The sequence below is a fragment of the Schistocerca nitens genome, chromosome 1, assembly GCF_023898315.1.
Source record: "Schistocerca nitens isolate TAMUIC-IGC-003100 chromosome 1, iqSchNite1.1, whole genome shotgun sequence".
In the NCBI taxonomy this organism is placed as follows: Eukaryota; Metazoa; Arthropoda; class Insecta; order Orthoptera; family Acrididae; genus Schistocerca; species Schistocerca nitens.
In genome coordinates, this window is record NC_064614.1 from 541,858,053 (window position 1) to 541,882,418 (window position 24,366).

The window sequence follows — 24,366 nt, forward strand, 5'->3', positions numbered from 1 at the left end:
TCAATATCAGCAGCTTTGATTTTCCTGATGTTTAGGGGGGGGCTTTGGCCTCAGGAATAACAGTAGTTTTAAAATGGCACTGACAAACATGCATATTAGTGACAACACTGGCAACCCCTCTTTGTATAGAGGCACTGACTTTCAGAATATGCTTTGTAAGAGCTGAAGCAAATGAAGTAGTGAAAGTTGGAGGCTGCACAGTCTTATAGATTATTTTTGCCCTCACGATATGGATACCATTCCTTTCCTCAAAGTAGATGCCACAGCCTCTATTCCAGGAAGAATTGTCCACAGGGCAATTAACATACTCTGGAGGGGAAGAGTGGACAACGCCTGTGTGAGCAGCCTTACCACATTTGTCGCAAGTGGCTTCGCCCTCACACATTAGAGTAACGTGCTGGGAATGGATTGGTGACATTTTAAGTAAAGGAAACTGCCTCGATATGCTCTTGAAGTGTATCACAAAGGTGTTGTGTAGCTCTGTTCTGATTGCATATTCCCCAAGGCATTTAGCTTTACGAAGGTTTAAGGTGGAAAGCAGTTGTATAAAGCTATTGTTGACTTTCTACTTACATTACTAACTTGAACAGATGTGTGTATGCAAAGAAGGTCTTAAACCTACAACAAACATTAATTTCTGAATATTCATCTATCAGCACTCAGACGGCATTTTATTAGTAAATGAAAATACCTAACAGGATAGCAGTAAGTGAGGAAAATTCATCTGAGGAGGCGGCAGTTTACAGAAAATTGTCTTTTTTAATTTTTATTCTTTTAGTTAAAACTGTTCTTATCAAATATTTGCCATGAAATACCATTTATACGTGATAACTAAGGTGAAAATCTTAAAATTTTAATGAAAAAAACAACAAATGTATTTAATTTAAGTTTTAGTTTGCTCAGTTTATTCTTCTAAACCATGCCGTATGGAAACAGTTACACTGTACATTAATGGCACTGTTATAGTGCAGACACTTCAATGTGGCAGTTTTGGCTGGTAGATGTTTTGAACTATGGTCGTGTAGGTAGACGTTGGGCCTGAACTACCACACTTAAGACACTGCCAATCTCAGCAAGCAATTTTGCAGTAACTACAACATTATGATTTGTGTTCTCTGCTCTGCTTCATATTGTGCAGTACTCATATTTTGTTTTATAATTTTGGAATGAGCAAAGAAATCAACCCTGGTCCATTATGGGGTTGAGGTATGACTCCGAATAAATTGGTAATCCGTATGGCCATCTGTCAAGTTGGTAATTTGTATGGCCATCTGTCCTGTCTGCTTTTGCAGAAGCACAGATAGCAGGTGTAGACTGCAATCCTGCAATACAGAGCTGAGGCTTGTTAGCTCATAGTACTCCCCTCCCCACAAGTGGTCTAAATTCCTGTATGTTTACATGAGTACCTGAATGGTACATTGAAGTGTTTGCTCTATACCATATACTCCTTTGACCTTAAGTCTAATTCTTACCTTCATTAATACTTCTTGCCAAGTCCTCCAAAACTTTTTCTTGTCTTGATGAGAGAGCCTTCATCTCAGAATCCAGCAGGGCAGCTGCATCAACACTATTTCTGCACATTTTTAGTCTATCCTCAGACTTGAATGATGGAGTAATTCTTTCAGCATCTGACGTCCAAGACACTGAGTGATGTGGAAAATCAACAGCACCTTATAAGAGAAAATCATAAGCTTCACTTGGGTGAATGTGAAATGTATTTTCATATATGGGTTGATACGTAAAAATATATCTACCGTGTGTTCAAGTACACAAATGAATAGCCAGTCCATTTATGTAATAATGTGTCACATAATGGTTTTAGCAGATTGTATTAGTATCAAACAAACTCCAAATACCTGAAGTTTTAAAAATGTTAGCATCTAACTCATATCTTAATTCAACAACTAACTCTGTGTGTACACTGATGGGTACTTACACTATGTGATCAAAAGTATCCGGACACACCCAAAAACATACGTTTCTCATATTAGGTGCATTGTGCTGCCACCTACTGCCAGGTACTCCATATCAGCGACATCAGTACATTATGAGAGAGCTGAATGGGGCACTCTGCAGAACTCACAGACTTCGAACGTGGTCAGGTGATTGGGTGTCACTTGTGTCATATGTCTGCACGCGAGATTTCCACACTCCTAAACATAACTAGGTCCACTGTTTCTGATGTGATAGTGAAGTGGAAACGTGAAGGGACACTTACAGCACAAAACTGTACAGGCCGACCAAGCCTGCTGACTGATAGACTGCCAACAGTTGAAAAGGGTTGTAATGTGTAATAGGCAGACATCTATCCAGACCATCACACAGAAATTCCAAACTGCATCAGGATCCACTGCAAGTACTATGACAGTTAGGCGGGAGGTGAGATAACTTGGATTTCACGGTCGAGCGGCTGCTCGTAAGCCATACATCACACCAGTAAATGTTAGATGATGCCTCACTTGATGTAAGGAGCATAAACATCGGACGATTGAACAGTGGAAAACCATTGCGTGGAGTGACGAATCACTGTACACCATGTGGCAATCCAATGGCAGGGTGTGGGTATGGTGAATGCACAGTGAACATCATCTGCCAACGTGTGTAGTGCCAACAGTAAAATTTGGAGGCGGTGGTGTTATGGTGTGGTCGTGTTTTTCATGGAGTGGGCTTGCACCCCTTTGTTGTTTTGCTTGGCGCTATCACAGCACAGGCTTACATTGATGTTTTAAGCACCTTCTTGCTTCCCACTGTTGAAGAGCAATTCAGGGATGGCGATTGCATCTTTCAAGACGATCGAGTACCTGTTCACAATGCACGGCCTGTGGTGGAGTGGTTACACGACATTAACACCCCTGCGATGGACTTGCCTGCACAGAGTCCTGACCTGACTCCTGTAGGACACCTTTTGGATGTTTTGGAACGCCGACTTCATGCCAGGCCTCACTGACCAACATCAATACCTTTCCTCAGTGCAGCACTCTGTGAAGAAAGGGCACCTGACTGAATGTATGCCTGTGAGAGTGGAAGCTGTCACCAAGGCTAAGGGTGGGCCGACACCATACTGAATTCCAGCATTACCGATGGAGGGTGCCACGAACTTGTAAGTCATTTTCAGCCAGGCGTCCGGATACTTTTGATCACATACTGTATTATAATAGGGGTGATACTGAAACATGGACTGTGGAACAACTGGAAAACCAGAGACTCCAAGCATCTAAGATGTGATTTTAAATAAGGATGCTGGATATTAAATGGACGAACAAGGTAAGAAATGAAGTAGTTCTCTGCAAAATCGACAGGGGACGTAATACGTGTAAAATATTAACTACAAGAAGGGAACGAATTATATCATGAGTGTTCAGACATTAAGGAATAGCTTATAGGTATCAGAGGGATCTGTTGAGTGTTGTTGTCCACCTACCTCAGTGAATTCAAAAATATTATTCTGCAAGTATTTGAACTTCTATACCTATCATCCTATTCCACCTGCAGACGGCTGTAACAGTTCTCTCTTCTCTCCAAAATCCAGTTACTTTTTTCTTATGGCAGGTACTAATAAATTTTAAAGTGATAAAAATCTGAAGAAAGATAGTTTACATCTATACTAACTAGATTCCAAAATATTTCGCAAAATGTTCATTAATACTTGTCACATCAGAAGAAATTAGGGAAACTGACAAGTGCTGATGAGGACGTTAATGGACAAACATCTACCAAACAATAGTACACCCAGAACTATAAATAAAATTGGAAATACATATGTCATGCACTGTAATGTAAATGGTTGAAATACTGAATACTTGAGTGACGAACGCTCTAAAATAGATTAACTGCAACTTTTTTGTATGAGTTTCAAAATGTTAAATATATCTTGCACTGTAATGCAAATGGTTTAAATACTGGATACTCAAACGATAAAGTTCAGAAATAGACAAACTGCAACTTTTTTGTATAAGTTTAAAAACGTTGGAGTAATTTGTTTAAATGGACACTGGTTTAGTGAAGGTACCGTAAAAATCTTAAATAAAATTGAAACCTTCATGATGACTACCATACCAGTATTTATAGGAAAAAATGTCATGTTGAAGTCCATGTATTCTCATTTATTTTATTTAAATTAAGATGTAAGATGCGAAGTTTTCTACTTAAATAAAGAGAGTATTTTCTAAGTTTGCTGTATTGAGATAAGGGACCAAAGAATACGAACAGAGTGCTTTCGTTAACTATGTCAATACGTGAACCTGAATCCATAGAAGATAGAAGGAAATGGTCTCACAAACCTTTCTAGTGAAAACAATTATGCCATAATCAAATTTTTGGCCAAGCGTGAGTTGTCCATGAAAATGAGTAAAATTGACATTTTTATTTATTTATTTTTATTAATTTTTTTTAAAAGTGGATCGACTCATGTAAGGATCATTTCATTATATCAGTAGGAAAAAAAAATCTGGGACAACAGAAGTTTTATAAAACTATACTAAATAAACCAGAATAGAAATGATAAAATCTATAAAAAGTGATATTTTGGAACTTTTTATCATAATAATAATGAAGTTAATGGTTTAATCCCATATGATCATCTTTGACTGCCAAATTTTGTGGATCAAGCCAAGTTCAACTGTGATCGTCAGGTCAAAGCCTTGTTTTGTGCAAATTCAAGTTAAAAAGAAGTAAATAACAAATGAGTTCTTCTTAACACAAAAGATATCCAGGCATTCCCATCTGAGCTGCTGGAGATGCTGGTCACATGTGTGTGTGTGAATTGTGCTTGTTTGTGTGAATCTCTCTCTCTCTGTGTGTGTGTGTGTGTGTGTGTGTGTGTGTGTGTGTGTGTGTGCGCACGTGTGCATGTTTACTTTTTTCTGACAAAGTCTTTGGCTGAAAGCTAACATGTTAGTGTCTTTTCACTGTGCTTGTCTGCAACTCAACATGTAACCTTTATGGTAAGTAGAACTCTATCTTTTCCTTATATTGCAGAATTTTTTTAAAAAAATAGTGAAGATAACTCATCTCATAACAATTTTTGCAGATGACTTGCAATTAATATGATATTTTTATGGAAGTTTATAGGCACATGGTGGCAGTGTAAGAAAGAAATATTTGGAGTAAGAAGTTAAGTACATGGAGTTTGAAAGCAGCCAATAATGACTGAATGCTTCTATCAAAACTGTTATATATGCTTGAATAGCAGTAAGTTAACAATCAGCATATAACTTTTACGTACCAAACAAGTGCATCTACATCTACATCTACACTCGACAAACCACCATGAAGTGCATGGCAGATGGTACATCCCATTGCACCAGCTATTAGAGTTTCTTCCTGTTCCATTCACATATGGAGCATGGGAAGGATGATTGTTTCAATGCCTCTGATCATGCAGTAATTATTCTAATCTTATCCTCACGATCCCTATGTGAGCGATACATAAGGGTTTGTAGTAGTCTTCGAGTCATTACTTAAAGCGGTTCTTGGAACTTTGTTAATAGACTTTCTTGGGATGGTTTATGTCTATCTCCAAGAGTGTTCCAGTTCAGTTCCTTCAGTGTCTCTGTGATACTCTTCCATGCATCAAACAAACCTGTGACATTCCTGCTGCCCTTCTCTGTAGACATTCATTTTTTTTGAAGTGCACAGTTCTACATTTCTACTCTTTGAAACTCTGTGAAGTCTTATCGAAATCTGACTGAATATTTATGCAGCTTCTCTCAGATAGTACCTCACTATACATAACTCCATCTTCTGCGAAAAGCCCGATTTTAATATTAATATTGTCTGAAAGGTCATCAGTCTACAATATGAACAACAAGGGTCCCAACACACTTCCCTGGGGCACACCCGAAGTTAACTCTGCATATGACTCTCCATCTAAGGTAACATGTTGTGCCCTACTTACCAAAAAGACCTCAATCCAGTCACAAATTTCACGTGATAACCCAAACGATTGTACTTTTGACAATAAGCATAGGTGTGGTACTGAGTCATATGCTTTTTGGAAATCAAGAAACACTGCATCTATCTGACTAACTTGAGCCAAAGCTTTCAGTATGTCGTGTGAGAAAACTGCCAGTTAGGTTTCACACGATTGATGTTTTCGAGACCCGTGCTCGTTGACACTGAGGAAGTCATTCTCTTCAAGATACCTCATTATGACTGAGGTCAGATATATTCTAAGATTCTGCAACGAATAGGTGTCAAGGATACTGGATGGTAATTTTGTGGATCATTTCTACAACTCTTTTTGTAGATAGGTGTGCCCTGTGCTATTTCACATGAACTGGGCACAGCTACGATAATTTATAGGTAGAAGAGGGGCTAACTCAGCCAAATATTCAGTATAGAATCTGATAGGGATTCCACTGGACCCTGGAGTTTTGTTAAATTTTAATGATTTCCTCTGTCTCTCAATACCATTGACAATAATACTTATTTCAATCATCTTTCCAATGGTACAAGGATTAATTGGGACAACTCTCCTGGGTTTTACTTTGTAAATGAACATTTGAAAACAGTGTTAAGCATTACAGCTTTTGCTTTGCTACCCTCAATTTCAGTTCCTGTCTCATTTGCTAAAGACTGGACACCAACTTTAGTGCCACTAACAACCTTTACAGGCAACCAGAATTTCTTTGGGTTTTGTGAAATATCATTTGACAATATTCTATTAGGGTAGTCAATTAAGGGGTCACACATTACTCTCTTGACAGCTAAATGTGTTTCATTTAGTATCTTTCTCTATAGCCCTACACTTTGTTTTACATCTATTATGCAGTAATCTCTGTTCCTTTAGGAGTTTCATTTCGTGCCCACCTCTGATACTACGTTTTGTCCAAACAGTCTCACATGCAGCTTCCGTTTCTATCTTTGTGGATTTGATTTTTTTGTTTGCTGCAACAAATACACCACTGCCATTTCCCATTTGCCTACCCTTTCGGAACACACTTAAATTTTTCCCAAAAATCTCACAGCTATCAATTTCAGGTTTCAACCAGCTTTTTGTACCTACTATTATGTGAGCTTCACTGCTTTTCAGGAGTGCTTCAATCTCTGGCATGTTTTTGTGAATGCTTCAGCAGTTAACCATTAGGATTTTAATAATCTCACCTGTAGGAGGCATTTCTTTCGATCTTACACTGATACTTCTGCATTTCTTACAGCTGTTGTTATCTGCACTGGATAGAGAGTTGTCTAATCTAAAAAAAAAAAAAAAATCTTGTGCGCACACCACACACGTCAGCTACCTGAGTAGCAGCCTCTGATGTGTATTGCAAACCTAACTCATTTAGGGGGCACCTTCAGTTCTCAACCCTACGATGCAAGTCCACCAAGTCACAGCATAGCTTGTCACAAAAGCCTCTGGTTCAGTTCCTTCCACTCGACTCAGAACCAAAGGGTCTAGATTAGTTCTGGAGAAACACTGCAAATTGTGTGCTTTGCTAAACTCCATGCACAAGGCTGGCCTTCTTAACTTTCTCTGCCAATTGCTGGAATGACCGAAGTAAGACCTCGAAGCCCAGACAACAGGCATCATTTATTAAAACATGTGCCACAATCTGCATTTGGTTGCACCCTGTTCCTTCAATGGTCGCTGGAATAGCCTCTTCAACATGTTGAATGAGACCCTGAAGGCCCCATGTAAACACAATGAGTGCACCCGGTGTCCTTTCTAAACCCTTGCTGCCATTTCCCTAATGGGTACCATCATTTGCTACAGGTTTCAACTGCTGATGATTAACAGACCCTACCCTTTTGTGTTTGTCTCCTCTTGACACTGGACAAAGTGACTCCCACTGTTTCTGTTTCAGTGAAAGACACCACCACAAACTTGTTGGTTTTGGGGATTAGTACAACTCTCTGAGTCCTCCCTGGCCCCCATCCACACTGTATAGGACACCTAGATCCACCATTGAAATGGCACTCACAGCCACATGGCCAAGTAGTGACAGATCCTGTACTTTCTGCAGAGGAGACTGGATCCACAGGGGAGAATAGTACCTGAGGTACCTATGGTACTGGTATAATAGGTACACAGCTCTCGGGAACACTTCCAACACACTGATTTGCAGCAGCTGCAAATCATTTAACAGTAGTCAGGGTGATTTCCAGCTGCTTATCAACATCAACTACCTCACCCCATGTTTGAGAACAGCATTCACTATGGGCTGCATTTTGGCTGGTGCCGTGTATTACAGGGCAGTGAACAAATAACTTTAAATTAGGCCCGCTGATTATGTTTTAATCTGTTGCACTAAAAAGATGTTAATTCCAATAAGAACTGAAGCAAATACACAAAACGAGATTTTGATGAAGGCAAAATATTTTGATGTTAATTATAGTTGATTTTGATGTTAATTATAGTTGTTAGCAAACTTGAAAACGGAATTAATTTATTGCTTAAACTGGTATACCAATGCACGCATGTTGAGAACAATACCAGTAGTAAGCATTGTATTCTATATGTAATCATAAGGTGGTGGCTCAGTAGGTGTGTCCTGGAATACAGTGCAGAAGATGTCATGGTCAATCCCATGTCAGTCTTGGAAAATTTTGTTCCACTTACCACTTCTTTAGCCTCTGGCAATGTTTGTTAATGTGCAAAATATTGAGTTGTTTAAGTTTAGGTCTCAGAGAAAAACAAAACTGTGTGGCAGATGTTACAGCTGCAGCAATTGACTTGCACAATACAACATAGCAGTCAGTGCACCAGATGAGGAGCCTGAATGAACTGTAGCCTAAAATGCTATTTAAATCTGTGTAAGAACAAGAAATGAACAAGATGGTTCAAATGGCTCTGAGCACTATGGGACTTAACATCTGAGATCATCAGTCCCCTAGAGCTACTTAAACCTAACTAACCTAAGGACATCATGCACATCCATGCCTGAGGCAGGATTCGAACCTGCGATCGTAGCGGTCATGCGTTTTCAGACTGAAGTGCCTAGAACTGCTCGGCCACAGCAGCCGGCAAATGAACAAGAACATAACAGATAATAATATAAACTATTGTTTTCAAATTAGTTTCAAGCAATTTATTCAAGAATATTAAAATGTATACAAATCACCGTTTATAACTTTGGGATGAAAATCTGCATTGTCAACATAGGAATTGGAAATAGGAATAAACTGTGGCTTCAGGGCTGCTATCAGTGTCTGCTCATTTTCTGTAACAGCAGCCCTGATGAAATTACTGCTTCTTGTTTCATGCATTTCAACTTTGAAGAGTTTTGACTCTGTTTTTGTTCCAGCTTACACAGCACATGTAGTAACAGAGAGATGGAATGTAATAACTGTGAAGTGCATCTTCAAATTACACCCTGCCACTCATGAACCCTTTGTTGGTCCTTTTCTTAATATTGACGTAACTCATTTTCAAACACTGCAAGCCATGATTTGTCCCTATGTTCTGTGAATTCCTCACTTTTTTTTTTTTTTTTTTTTTTTTTTTATGCTGACACAATACGACTTCCAGTATAAAATCTTTTTCGGTTGGGGAGAAGTTGAACATCACAACTTTCTGGTTACTTTCCTCCATCTTTACGAAACAACACCTTCAATAATAAATACTAGGTATCTACAATGTACAATTAATGTCTGCAGCCAAAGTGCAATAACATTGTCTATAGTTGATTTTACCAGTGTTGTCAAGCATGTTTCATGGCAATCTGGTCAACACTGTCCCTGCCCACAGCATCCAGGGACAGTGGTCAAATGGGGCCAAGTTGTGCTTGTGTGAATGTATGTGTGTTTTCTACTTCAGAAGAAGGCCCTTTGGTCATAAGCTAAAATGTATAGCAGTCTTTTTGTTGTGTCTGTCTGCGACTCTACATCTGCTCTACATGGTGAATAGAAATCTATTTTTTTTCATAACTGTCTTGTTATCCCATCCAGCAGTTTCCAATGTTTAATGGACAAGTTATGTAAGTTTGCATTTGCAATGAACATTTTAGATAGTGCCACTGATGCGGACACAACAAAAATTGCATATCATAGATACTTCCAATTGTTTATAAAGTATAGAATGGTTTTTTGGGGAAATTTGAGCAACATAGTGTGCATCCTGAAATTACAGGAAAGAATTATTAGAAACATGTGTGCTGTAAAGCCATGGAAATCATGTTGCACGTTATTTTAAAAAAATGCAATTATTAACAGTTCTCGCCCTACACATCTACGATATTATCACATTTTTACATAGTAATTTAGAATCATTTACAAAAAACTATTTCAATCATTCATGTAATATGAGAAATAAAGATAATTTTATGCTTCCTCTTCATTGTTTTACTTACATGCTCAGATTCCCCAATACATGGGAATTACAATTTACAAACAATTTTAGGACAGGAACATTCTGAGTATGAAGCTAGACTCAATGGGGTGGGTGGTGGGAGGTGTGGAGGTTGGGGCTGGTGGGTGGTGTGTGTGGGGGTGGGGAACCAAGTTAGTCTCTGTCAGTTGTTGTTGTTGTTGTGGTCTTCAGTCCTGAGACTGGTTTGATGCAGCTCTCCACGCTACTCTATCCTGTGCAAGCTTCTTTATCTCACAGTACCTACTGCAACCTACATCCTTCTGAATCTGCTTGGTGTATTCATCTCTTGGTCTCCCTCTACGATTTTTACCCTCCACGCTGCCCTCCAATGCTAAATTGGTGATCCCTCGATGCCTCAGAACATGTCCTACCAATCGATCCCTTCTTCTAGTCAAGTTGTGCCACAAACTTCTCTTCTCCCCAATCCTATTCAATACCTCCTCATTAGTTATGTGATCTACCCATCTAATCTTCAGTATTCTTCTGTAGCATCACATTTCGAAAGCTTCTATTCTCTTCTTGTCCAAACTATTTATCTTCCATGTTTCACTTCCATACATGGCTACACTCCATACAAATACTTTCAGAAATGACTTCCTGACACTTAAATCTATACTCGATGTTAACAAATTTCTCTTCTTCAGAAACGCTTTCCTTGCCATTGCCAGTCTACATTTTATATCCTCTCTACTTCGACCACATTGTCAGTTATTTTGCTCCCCAAATAGCAAAACTCCTTTACTACTTAAAGTGTCTCATTTCCTAATCTAATACCCTCAGCATCTCCCGACTTAATTTGACTACATTCCATTATCCTCATTTTGCTTTTGTTGATGTTCATCTTATATCCTCCTTTCAAGATGCTATCCATTCCGTTCAACTGCTCTTCCAAGTCCTTTGCTGTCTTTGACAGAATTACAATGTCATCGGCGAACCTCAAGGTTTTTATTTCTTCTCCATGGATTTTAATACCTACTCCGAATTTTTCTTTTGTTTCCTTTACTGCTTGCTCAATATACAGATTGAATAACATCGGGGAGAGGCTACAACCCTGTCTCACTCCCTTCCCAACCACTGCTTCCCTTGCTTTGTCAGTAATGATATTTACAATCCAGTTGAAGATTTCATGAAGGCTGAACTGAATATTTGAGCAGGATATAGTTGGTCAATAGTCTTTTCACAAAGAAGTTACATTAATGTTAAAATACTATGATCTATGATATCTTACTAACTATCCTGTATTCCAATTAAATGATTAGCATCTGTTTGGAATAAGCTGAAAAAAATCACAATTCACAATCAATTCAAAATGTTCATTCATGTTTTGTTTTTCTCATCACATACAAAAGATTTTATACTTTGTTGTGACAAGTGTCACTGCAAAAAAACTTGTCACAGTCTGACTCAAATTATCTATCTTTAGAGACTCTTGCCATGTTCACGGGATTGTGCCTTTGGGTGGTTAGGTGATTGTGTGTGTGAATGTGTGGCCTTGTGCTAGGAAAAGACTCACTGCTTGAAAGCTAGTGTAGATGCTGTTTCCTGTTATGTGTATCTGTGCTCCTCACATCAATCTGCTATAGGTGAGTAGTTGCCTTTCACTTATTTGACTTAAAGAGCTTCCTCTAAATCTACAAATGCTATAAATATAGATTCATCTTTCTTCAGTTTTTCTTCTAAGACAAGTTAAAGGGTCAGTATTGCTTCACATGTTTCTACATTTCTCCAAAATCCAAAATGATCTTGCCTTGGTCAATTGTAAAAAGTCTTTCCATTCTTCTGTGAATAATTTGTGTAAGTATTCTGTAACCATTACTCATGAAATCAATGATTTGATATTATTCATACCTATCAGCGCATTTTTCTTTGGTATGGGGATTATTACATTCTACTTGTAGTGTAAGGGTATTTTGTGAGTCTCTTATCTGTTGCATACCAGGTAGAGTGATTAATTCTCCCAAGAGAGTCAACAATTCTGAGTGAATGGTATCTTAGCCAGATATCTCGTTTCAACTCAGCTCTTTCAGTGCTCTGTTACATTCCACTTACAGAATCAAATCTTCCATCTCTTCTTCTTCTACTCCCTCTTTCCATCACATAATAGTTTCTTCGAGGTTTTTTTCTCTCTTTCTGTAATGTAATTTATGAATGACATTCCACTTAATATTTAATAAGCAGGAGTGGTACTTTTTTGCAGATTACACTAGCACTCTAATAAATTAAATCATGGAGAAAGCAACAAAAGGAACTGTAAATGATATTTTCCAAAGAATTATTTGGTGTTCTCAGAAAACAGCCTCTCGCTCAATTTTGAAAACACACACTATATTAAGTAATGTACAACAACTAGAGTCATACCAACAATTGACGTGGTGCACAATCGGGAGTCAAATATTCAGTTTGGTACAACAAATAGTCATACCAACAGCTGATGTAGTACATGAGCAGGAGTCAATAAATAGGGTAGAATGCTCCAAATTCTGGGTGTAAATATTGAAAAAACCTTGAACTGGAAGAAGCATGTTTCTGAGCTTCTCAAACAATTAAGTTCAGCTACTTCCGATCTTTGTATAGCTTCCGATCTTTGTATAACTGCTAATCTTGGAAACAAAAGCATTAAAATTCCTGACAGATTTTTCATATTTCCACTCAATAATGTCTTACGGAAGAATTTTCTGGGGTAACCCACCACTTATAAAAATGTACTGATTGTAGAAAAACAAGCAGTAAGAACAACATGCGGTGTTCACCCATGGATGTCATGAGATACCCCTTTAAGGAGCAAGGCATCTTCACATCATCACAATACATATATTTGCTAATGAAATTCATCATGAATGATCAATTACAATTTGAGAAGAATGGTGAGGTTAAGCCCTACAACACTAGAGAGAAAAATGACCCTTAATGCCTACTATTAAAGCTGTCAGTGCCCCAGAAATGAGTTCAATATGCAATATACATGTCCTGTAAAATGACTTGTTCTACATCATTTTCATGAAAGAATCATTCAAATGATCTATGGAACATGTAGCTAACTAATGGACTAACTAATTTATGGAGTTTAAATCTGTAGTTCATAACCAATAAATTTTGGGCAGAATCCAAATCTACTTCTTGAAATGTAATGGGTGCAGTTTTGTACTTGCTTTCAACCATTCATAATACCAACATAGCAAGGCCATGTGGGCTAATGTTACAAGGTCAGATTGGTCAGTCATCCAGATGTTGTCCCAGCAACTACCAAAAATTCTCCTCACTCTTCTTCATGAACCCTATGTTAGTGTAGTCTCTCCACATACACACCTTGATGTGGATTCACCTGATCTCTGTATTGTTGAGGTATAAAAGCCACTCCTCTGTCACAAGGTTGATGGTTTGTAATGAACAATTATAGGGGAATGTAAGTTGAATTCATCTAAGTGAAATTTAATAATAATCAGAATTACAGGGCATACCAATGCTGAAGAGAGTTAAATTTAAATTGAAAAATGAGGTTCATAAGTCCATCACCAATTTGTTTGTTAAAATAATCAAATAATGCTATAAGAAGTATTCATAAGGCAATTTGTTGCCTCCATACTAACCAGATATTAACTCCTTTTCCAGCTTTGCTAATATGGAATTCTGTTGCTTCTCCAGGTGGTCCACCTTATTTTCCAACAAAGATACTTCTCTTAAAACATTCCTTAATCTCATACTCCCATGCATGACAGGGCTACCCTGCTTATCAAGACATGACCTGTCTGCCATTTGGACTGGTTCATCAACTTCTGTTTCTAGGCATTCAGGTAGCGTTTCATCTTCTTTTTGGGGTGTAGTGTTCATGATTTCTGGCTCATTTGGTACCTGTTGACCTAGAATAAAAAACATTTTTATCATGTGCAACAGATAAGGTGAATATATAAGTTACAATATTTTGTGTATTATTTATGGTTCATTATTTATGAAAACAACAAAAATTGCAAAAATAGCTAGCTCAAATTATGCAATGTTCAAATTTTATAACTGTACACAGAATGACTGACTTTTATAAAATAATAGACCCAGAATCAGTCACATATTGAGATTAATGCTTTCTGCTAGAAAACAGCTTACTACAATATGACGACATAAATTCCAGGATTGAAAAAAAAGGCAATAGGCAGGCACTCATATGCAACTGACTGATGTGTGTTGCACAGAGAAATGTAAAATAATACATAATTTCACTAGTTTTCTTACTGTAGTAATCTGACTAACTCAACAGCTTCACTGTAATACAACTTTTTACCATGTTAATAAAGGAAATAAATTTCCTGCTTTGAATGACTGAATAATCAGTCATTAGCTGGAACCAGTACAGGTTATGAAACTGTGAAGTGACTAATCAAATAAATACAGTAGTATGAACTATTTTCAATCACAAACTTCTCCATTTCACTTTCATGTTAGTGTTTGCATAATTTCACTAATTTTTCAGCTCCCCCCCCCCCCCCTCTCCCCTGACACACACACAAGGGTGTGTGTGTCTCTTCCTCTCACTTAACAAATGTATATCTCCTCAAGCCACCATACAGTATATTGTAGAGGGTAATTTATACCACCATTAGTCATTCCCTGTCCTGGTCCACTCGCAAACAGAGCAAGGAAAACATGACTACATGTATACCTCCATACAAGGTCTGGTAGCAGCAGATTTGTTCTGAAGTCAGCAACAAATGTCATTTCTCCAAACTTTCTCAATTGGATTTCACAAAAAGACTGTTGTCTTCCCTTCCCATTTGAGTTCATGGGCCACTTCTTTAATATTTTTGTGTTGATCGAACCTACAAATAACAAATCTAACACCATACATCTGAATTGCTTTGGTATCTTCCCCTCAATCTGACCTGCTGTGGATTCCAAACACTTGAGCAGTACTCAAGAATTGAGCTCATAAGTGTCGTTTATGTGGGTTCCTTTATAGATGAGCTACACTCTCCCAGAATTCCCACTTTCCTACAATTGACTTTACATGCTTGTTCTGTTTCATATCGGTTTGCAATATTACGCCTAGATATTTAATGGATGTGACTATGTCAAGAAGTACACCACCAATGCTGTATTCAAACATTACAGGATTGTTCTTCCTACTCATCTGCACCAAATTATATTGTCCCTCATTCAGAGCAAGCTGTCATTCATCACACCAAACAGAAATTCTGTCCAAGTCATCCTGTACCCTTCTCCAGTCACTTCCCCTACATTATGGCATTATTAGCAAAACAGCTGCATACTGCTGTTCACCCTATCCATCAGATCGCATGCATGTGCAGGAAACGATAGGTTCTGTCACACTTTCCTAGGGCATTCCTGATGATACCTTGTTTCTGATGAACACTCGCTGTAGCTCCAACTTCCAACAAAACCCAAAAGGACCCTCCTCGCCACACATGCCTCAATCCATTACTTCACTAAGAGTATGACTCTTTCAAGTATTAATGAAAAAATCTTACCCTGACACACTTCCCACACCACCCACTATCACCTTCCGTCACTCTTGTAACACACTCATCTAACCTCTTAATGTTCCCAGACAACTATCACCTCTACCTCAAGGTTCCTCCCCTGTAATCATTCCCACTATAAAAACTATATCTAAAACCAAAGATGATGTGACTCAGGTCGATAGACACACAAACAAACACAAACACACACACAAAATTCAAGCTTTCGCAACAAACTGTTGCCTCATCAGGAAAGAGGGGAAGGAGAGGGAAAGACGAAAGGATGTGGGTTTTAAGGGAGAGGGTAAGGAGTCATTCCAATCCCGGGAGCGGAAAGACTTATCTTAGGGAGAAAAAAGGACAGGTATACACTCACACACACACACACACACACACACACACACACGTCCATCCACACATATACAGACACAATCAGACATGTCTGCTTGTGTCTGTATATGTGTGGATGGATATGTGTGTGTGTGCGAGTGTATACCTGTCCTTTTTTCCCCCTAAGATAAGTCTTTCCGCTCCCGGGATTGGAATGACTCCTTACTCTCTCCCTTAAAACCCACATCCTTTCGTCTTTCCCTCTCCTTCCCCTCTTTCCTGATGAGGCAACAGTTTGTTGCGAAAGCTTGAATTTTGTGTGTGTGTTTGTGTTTGTTTGTGTGTCTATCGACCTGCCAGCGCTTTCGTTCGGTAAGTCACATCATCTTTGTTTTTAGATATATTTTTCCCACGTGGAATGTTTCCCTATATTATATTGATACCACTATAAAAACTGATCTTTATGAACAGCCTCTACCACTATATTTAGCCCCACCACTGACAAATCCTACAACATCAAAGGCAGAGAAATATGTACAACACATGTTGTTTACCAGCCAATGTTATAGCATGCCTTTTTACATAAGAATGCTCACCACTGACCTAGCTCAGTACAAAAGAAGTGCCCCTCTATGGAATACCCATGACCCAGCTATTGAGCTTGCTCTACAACATGACTCAAAATATCTACATGCCAGCTACACCATGGGGCCATTAGGATGTTCCCACCCAGCACTAATTCTCCTGAATTCTGGAGGTGGAAACTAGTTCTTCAACATATCATCGAACTCTGTCATCTTCTAGACCTTGACTACTATTCACAATGCACTCTTCCCCCACCCCCACCCCTCTCCAAATACAGAAAAATTAATTATTTTCACAATTATTTACCGTATTTATCCAAGTATAAGATGACCCTAAAGAAAAAACCTCTTTTTATAAGGGACTCCTTGAGAAAATTTATTCTGACTAATTAAAATTATGAACTGTTTTATCAACTGAAAGTAACTTCCAAAAACTTAACATTATGCCTATTCAAAACTTATGTCATTTATTGACCTTCTTCATTTTGATAATACTAGGGAAAATAAAATAAACAAAACGAATGCGCACAGGTTGCCCGAACTCTTATGGGAATCGTCACCTTAGTTGGCGCGAGTAATGAGTGGATGGGCAAATATCTATTAGGAACATTACATATGTAGATTGTGGACAGTTGGGAATGTGAGTCTCACGAGAAGCATGCAAGGGATAAGTCCCTGCAGTCGCGCTGTTCATCTGTGTCCTCGGTGGCTCAGCTAGACAGAACGTCTGCCATGTAAGCAGGAGATCCCGGGTTCGAGTCCCAGTCGGGGCACACATTTTCAGCTGCCCCATCGAGGTATATCAACAACACCTGTCGGCAGCTCAGGGTTTCAATCAATCATGATTTATTAAAAAAGAAATGGCTTACAATATTATGAAAAGGATACTTGCTACTCACCATATAGCGGAGATGCTGAGTCGCAGATAGGCACAACAAAAAGACTATCACATAATAAACTTTCAGCCAACAAGGCCTTTGTCAAAAATACACACACACACACACAAGCGCGCGCACACGCGCAGGCACAACTCACACACACGACTGCATTCTCTGGCAGCTGATGCCACACTGTGTGTCTGTGGCTTCAGCTGCCAGAGACCGCAGTCATGTGTGCATGAGTTGCAGTTGCGTGTGTGTGTGTGTGTGTGTGTGTGTGTGTGTGTGTGTGTGTGTGTGTGTGTGAGAGATCTATGTTTGACAAAGACCTTGTTGGCCAAAAGCTTATTTTGTGACAGTCTTTTTGTTGTGCCTATCTGCAACTCAGCATCTCTGCTATATGGTGAGTAGCAACTATACGTTTCATAATACTGTTACATTCCATCCTGGATTTTCCATTGTTATAAATGTTTACTTTAATTTTCGGACTGTTTTCTTTTCTACCTTTTCTGCTTATTAACCCTGCAGTCTGTGGTATCACTATTTTTAATCATCATCATCATCATCATCATCATCATCATTATCCTAATCCCAGAGCTCTGAAATTTATATCTTTGCTGTCACAAATAGCTGGCTGTTCCTTCAGAATATGTTGCTATTTCTGAGGTGGTTGTTATGGTGGTACCTGAGAACATAGCTGCTTTCTCTGAATGCATATTGGCTTTTGCTTCTATACTGACATGAGAATTCACTATGTTTCTTGTTTCAAAACATATTACCTGCTCGCCACTCTCTCATTGGATGTTTAGAACCAGCTGACACACCTCCTCATTACTGTCATACATCAAGGTGAGCAATAATAACATTACGACAAGAAAACCGTAAGTACACCAGTGGCCTCTATCTAGACTTTTACCATCTCCTACAGAAATGATCACTATTGTTGAGCATTTGTCGAATTTTTAAGTAAATTTGATCCCGACTACAAATGGGTTCAGGCAAACTGCAGTTTAAATGTGGTACATGTTCACAAAAAGCCAAATGGTATGTTTTCCCATGGTTGGCAACAAAACTAAATATGATGTTCACTCACTGCTCCCCTTCCTGGAATTGTGCTTGCTTTCAGCCAAGCTGGTGTCTTTGTTCCACTTCACCCCTCCTGTAGCAACTGTGAAAAGCAGACTGAAATATCTTCTAGTGTTCAGGTCATATGTAACAACACCAACTATGGTTATACAAAAGTAAAAGATCAAAATTATGATTCAGTCACATTCTCAATCTTTCACTCGTCCCGCAATCTAGTGATGCAATCTCCACTACGGGTCCTGCCTCTGTAATTTATTCTTGCAACAACAATTACAGTCAGTTTACTGTGATTTATTTCCTTTGTAAGACATTTCATTCTGGATTAATTTTATTTCAACTAAATGTCACCATCACGTTCTAAAGCTGATTAAAAGCTGGTAATGTTTTTACCCAGTATTCTAAAAGGGACTGAATTTCTCATTTGCAATCCACTGTGTAAATCATTACAGTCTCTCATAGCCAAATAAAATACTGGTCTGGGTTATGAATCAACTAATGGTATCCTGAAGGACAATGTTTCCATTTTTGAATGTTACCTTTACTTAAAAAACAGTATTAATTAATGTTTGTATACGGTACCCACACACGTATGAGAACATTTATTGCTAACCTGTTCAGATACAACAAAAGTTTAAAAGATGATAGAATTTAAAGATATTTCCTGCCATGTTTCACAAAATTGTCAAATTTTAATCATTGGAATATATTGTTGTAGTGGCAAGTTAATAGTTTCTTGCTTACATCTTGCACTAGCGCCACGCGAGTCAATGTCACACAATCATTCAGGCAACAATGATACTGTATCAAGCACTTTAGCATATCGGGAAACCCTAATCCTGTTGAAATGCGAGTATCATTTGCCAAGCCCTGCCCTTCTGATATCTTCAAAATAAATCTGCACATGACCTCCACAGCCAAAGCTTTATCTCTAAATGTAAGACGACCCCTATAAATGAAAGATGACCCCTACAAATGAAAGATGATGCCTACAAATGAAAGACGACCCCTATAAATGAAAGACGACCCCAAAAATGAAAGACGACCCCAAAAATGAAAGACGACCCCAAAAATGAAAGACGACCCCTATAAATGAAAGACGACCCCTATAAATGAAAGACGACCTCTATAAATGAAAGACTACTCCTATGCCCTCTACTACACAACATGAAAATGTTGGCCTCTGCAGCAATAGTTGAATCTGCCAATATAAGACAATCCTGTATTTTTCAAATGCTGAATTTCAGGGGGAAAAAACTCGTCTTATTATCGGGTAAATGCAGTATCCCCCCCACCAATCCCTTCCTTCTCTTTTTCCACTTTTCTCCTAATCCTTAATGGAATCATTAATCACTTTTCATTTGGCTTTGTCTTTAATCAATATTCATCTTTCACTGTTGTCCCTTCTACGAAGGTTGAATAAAAACTAATACCTCCACACAAGCAAGCATCTCATGCACACATGACCCCAACTCCGGCTGATTGGGCCAGAATGCCGTCGGAAGAAGAGGAACACACACCATTTATTCACACAAGCAAGCGTACCTCAGCACACATGAATGCCAACTCTGGCAGCTCAGACCAGAACGTCAGAATGCATTCAGAGCCGAGCTGCCAGAGTTGATGGTCATGTGCGTGTGTATTTTTGTGCATGTAATTTGCTAGCTTGTGTGGATGAATGGTGTGTGTTTCTTTTTTTCCGATGAAGGCTGTGGCTAAAAGCTTATGTGTAAGTGTCTCTTCATTGTGCCTGTCTGCATCTTAGCATGGCGTATTTACGGTAAGTAGCAACCTATCTTTTTGTACATTGTTAATAACAATAATAAGAGCCAGACTAGAAATTCAGTAATCAGATCGGTGGGTCAATTAAGAGATGAAAAAAATATTATAACAGAATGTCATATTGGGATACAAGCAGAGTAAATTTAGAATCTGAATGGTGAAATTGTAAGAAACTAATTTTAAAAACCTAGTACTGAAAACAACTGTTGTTAGTTGATCTGGACACAATGTCACAACGCTGCAAAAGGCTTGCAGAAAAGAAAATCTAGACACAGATGATGTAGGAGCAAGGATGACAGTTACTACTATACTATACAGACTGTACAAGTGACAAGTCTATGTAATGTCTTGTTATTTTGTACCTGCTACATAGCAAATAAGTCATTTATTAACAATTAATATGAAATAAAAATTGTAAATTAGTATTTTAATAATGAAGTGTCTCAAGTTTAACAAATTAAGAGCCAATTACTGTGCAATTATTGGCATGTGTAACATACTGTGATGTTTCATGATTTAAAACACATGCAATTCCCAAAGGAACATTTCAGAAATATGATTTCAGCAGCAGAATCAAGTAGATAGCTTTCAGTGCTTGACTTTTTGTGGTGTCACCGCTAGACACCACACTTGCTAGGTGGTAACTTAAATCGGCCGCGGTCCTGTAGTACATGTCGGACCCGCGTGTCGCCACTGTGTATTCGCAAACGTAGCGCCACCACAGGGCAGGTCACAAGACACGGACATGACCTCGCCCCAGTTGTACGGACGACATAGCTTGCGACAAGACGTATCACGTCTTCCTCTCATTTGCCGAGAGACAGATTAAATAGCCTTCAGCTAGTCCATCGCTTCTACCTAGCAAGGCGCCATGTGTATCATTGCTAATTGCTTACTACTATGCAAGAGATGTATTTCAACAAGAAGAACATCATTAAAAGTTAAGTAATCTACCCAATACGTTCTTTTCTTTATAGTTTTTCATCCAGTCTCCTGTTTCAGAATTTACGCCCGTCTGCGTTAGTTTCGCGTGCACCTAGCCACTCATTGTGTCGAGACCTTAGGGAATCGACACAACAATATTTTGGCGCCGAGGATGGGATGCCGCGCCCACGTTGCAGTCTTTGTGTTATACTTGCTCTAATTTGCTTGTGTCATGGCTTCGCCGCAATCTCCAGATGTACTGTCCGAATTTTTTCGCTTGCAGAATCAGCAGACGCAGGCGTTATTGGAAGCCCTTGGACAGCTCGTCCAGGGTCAACGTGCGCTGCAAACCGATGCGGCACCCGCCGCTTCATCGCTACCGCAGCCACTCAACGCTGTCGCACCGCCATTTCGGCCCTTTGAAGCCACAACCGAAAGCTGGACTGAGTGGGCCGATCAGTTCCGGTTCCACCTCACAGCTTATGGAATTCAAGGTAAAGAGCGGCAGCCGTTTTTGCTTTCTTGTGTCGGTGTGTCTACCTACCGTGTGATAGTGAAATTGTTTCCCCGACGCGACGTAGCAACTCTGTCCTACGAAGAAATTTTGTCTGCTTTAGATGCCTATTTCAAAGAAACAGTTAATGTTGTTGCAAAACGGTATACGTTTTTTCGTACAAAACGTACGGCCGGTCAGACTAATAGGGAGTGGGTAGCAACTTTGCAAGGACTTACTAGAGACTGCGCGTTTGCCTGTGAATGTGGCCTCCCATATTCAGATACTATGGTGCGTGATGCAATTGCACAGAACGTTTCTGATGTTCGCATAAGGGAACAGATTTTGAAACTAGTTAATCCCTCCCTGCAACAAGTGATAGACATATTGGACAGGCAAGACACACTTGACTTTGCTCAGGCATCATTTGAAACTTCGCCAGCAGTGTGTCACGTTAATCGGCCCGCCCGGCCCGCTGCACGGGACGCTAAGCGGCCCTCGCGCCCGACTTCGCTGCGGCCGCCTAGCTTGCAACCACGTGCGCCGCGTAAGCAAGCAAATGCAGTGAAATCTTGCCCGCGGTGTGCAACTAGACATTCGCGTGAAAATTGCCCGTCACGCCAAGCTATTTGCTTTTACTGTCACAAGAAAGGACATGTACAAAGTGTTTGCCAGAAAAAGTTAAGATCCGACAATCACACAAATTCCAGGCCCTCTGCTTCGCGCCGGAATCGCACCCAAGACAATCAGGCTCGTGGACCTTCGCCCATGGACATTCATGTAGTTCATGCCCACCCGTCCAGTGACACTTTAGCTAACAGTGACTGTGTTCGTCCCACCCAAAGTGTGCGTCGACGTCGCCGGCAATCCCGTAAAGTCGCAAGTGCTTCTGTACCTGTCTCAGTTCAAATTGCACGCGACAGTCGCTCTTGTCGTCAACAAGACAATAAACTTTTTGTGGACTTAGACTTTGCAGGAAAAGTGATACCATTCCAGCTCGATACCGGAGCTGCAGTTTCATTGCTCAATCACGACACGTACAAACAGCTGGGCGCACCGCCATTGCGTGCCGCAAATGTTAAGTTAACTAGTTACTCAGGACAGCAAATACCTGTGTTAGGACAGTGCAGCCTTCTTGCCACATACAAGGGACAGACAAAACTTGTGTCATTTTATGTTCTTCGTTCCTCTAGTGCAGTGAACTTGTTTGGTTTAGATTTGTTTCAATTGTTTAATTTGTCTATAGTAAATCAGGTCCTATCAGTGAATCAGACTGTGCCTTCCGCCAGTGTTTCTAGTCTTTGTGAAGAATTTGCAGACATTTTTGCACCGGGCCTTGGTTGCGCTCAGAACTATGAAGCGCATTTGGAACTGAAAGACAACGCGCAACCGAAATTTTTCAGAGCGCGCAATGTTCCCCACGCATTGCGTGATGAGGTCGCAAGAACATTAGCCGAATTAGAATCTCAAGGTGTAATTGAACGTGTGCAGGCTTCTCTCTGGGCCTCACCCTTAGTCATTTTGCCAAAACCTTCCGGAAAATTGAGACTTTGCGTGGACTTCAAGGCAACTGTGAATCCACAACTTGTAACTGCTACTTTTCCTTTGCCCCGCCCGGAAGATCTTTTTGACAAACTGTGCCCGGGAAAATATTTTTCAAAATTGGACCTAGCAGATGCGTACTTGCAAATACCTGTGGACGAAGCATCCCAGCGCGTCTTGGTGGTAAACACGCATCTTGGCTTGTATCGCTTCAAAAGACTGCCATTCGGGTGTGCATCCGCCCCTGCTTTATTTCAGCAATATTTACAAACTATTTGTGCGTCGGTCCCTACTGCTGCGAACTATCTGGACGATATTGTGATCTCAGGAAAGACAGAAGCCAAACATTTGCAGAATCTCCGGACCTTATTTCAGGTCTTGCGTCAGAATGGTCTTCGCTTGAGGAAGGACAAATGTGTGTTTTTTGCTCGTGACTTACCGTACCTGGGCCATGTCCTTAACGCCCAAGGTATACATCCGAGTCCAGAGCACCTTCGTGCCATTCAGGACTTGCCGTCACCGCAGAACTTAAAACAGCTACAGAGTGTGCTGGGTAAGGTAAATTATTATTCAAAGTTTGTGCGCAATGCTTCTTCCATTTCAGCTCCGCTTCATCGCTTACGCCGTAAAGGTGTTCCGTTCGTCTGGACAACGGAATGCGAACGCGCCTTTCGCCAGTTGAAATCGGCGTTACTTTCAAATACTTGCCTTACGCCATTCGATCCCCGAAAACCCCTTTTGTTGATGGTAGATGCATCGGATTTCGGGATCGGTGCTGTGCTTGCGCACACGGATGGCTCGCATGATCGCCCTATTGCCTTTGCGTCCAAATTGCTCTCATCTGCGCAAAGCAATTATTCACAAATAGAGAAAGAAGCTGTAGCTCTCGTGTTTGGTGTTACCAAGTTCCATGACTTCTTGTATGGTCGTCACTTTACCATCATCACGGACCACAAACCGTTGACATCACTTT

General features: G+C 39.8%; 1 protein-coding gene across 3 annotated transcripts in view; it reads right to left on the reverse strand.

The window, feature by feature from the left end:
* LOC126254070 (germinal-center associated nuclear protein) overlaps positions 1–24,366 on the reverse strand; it is a 301,140-nt gene that overhangs the window by 41,714 nt on the left and 235,060 nt on the right. For all 3 annotated transcript variants that reach the window (XM_049955281.1, XM_049955282.1, XM_049955280.1), the window contains 2 exons: positions 13,897–14,166; positions 1,473–1,670 (listed from right to left, as the gene is read on the reverse strand). In XM_049955281.1, coding sequence (XP_049811238.1) covers positions 1,473–1,670; positions 13,897–14,166 — 468 coding nt within the window. The remainder of the gene's footprint in view (positions 1–1,472; positions 1,671–13,896; positions 14,167–24,366) is intronic.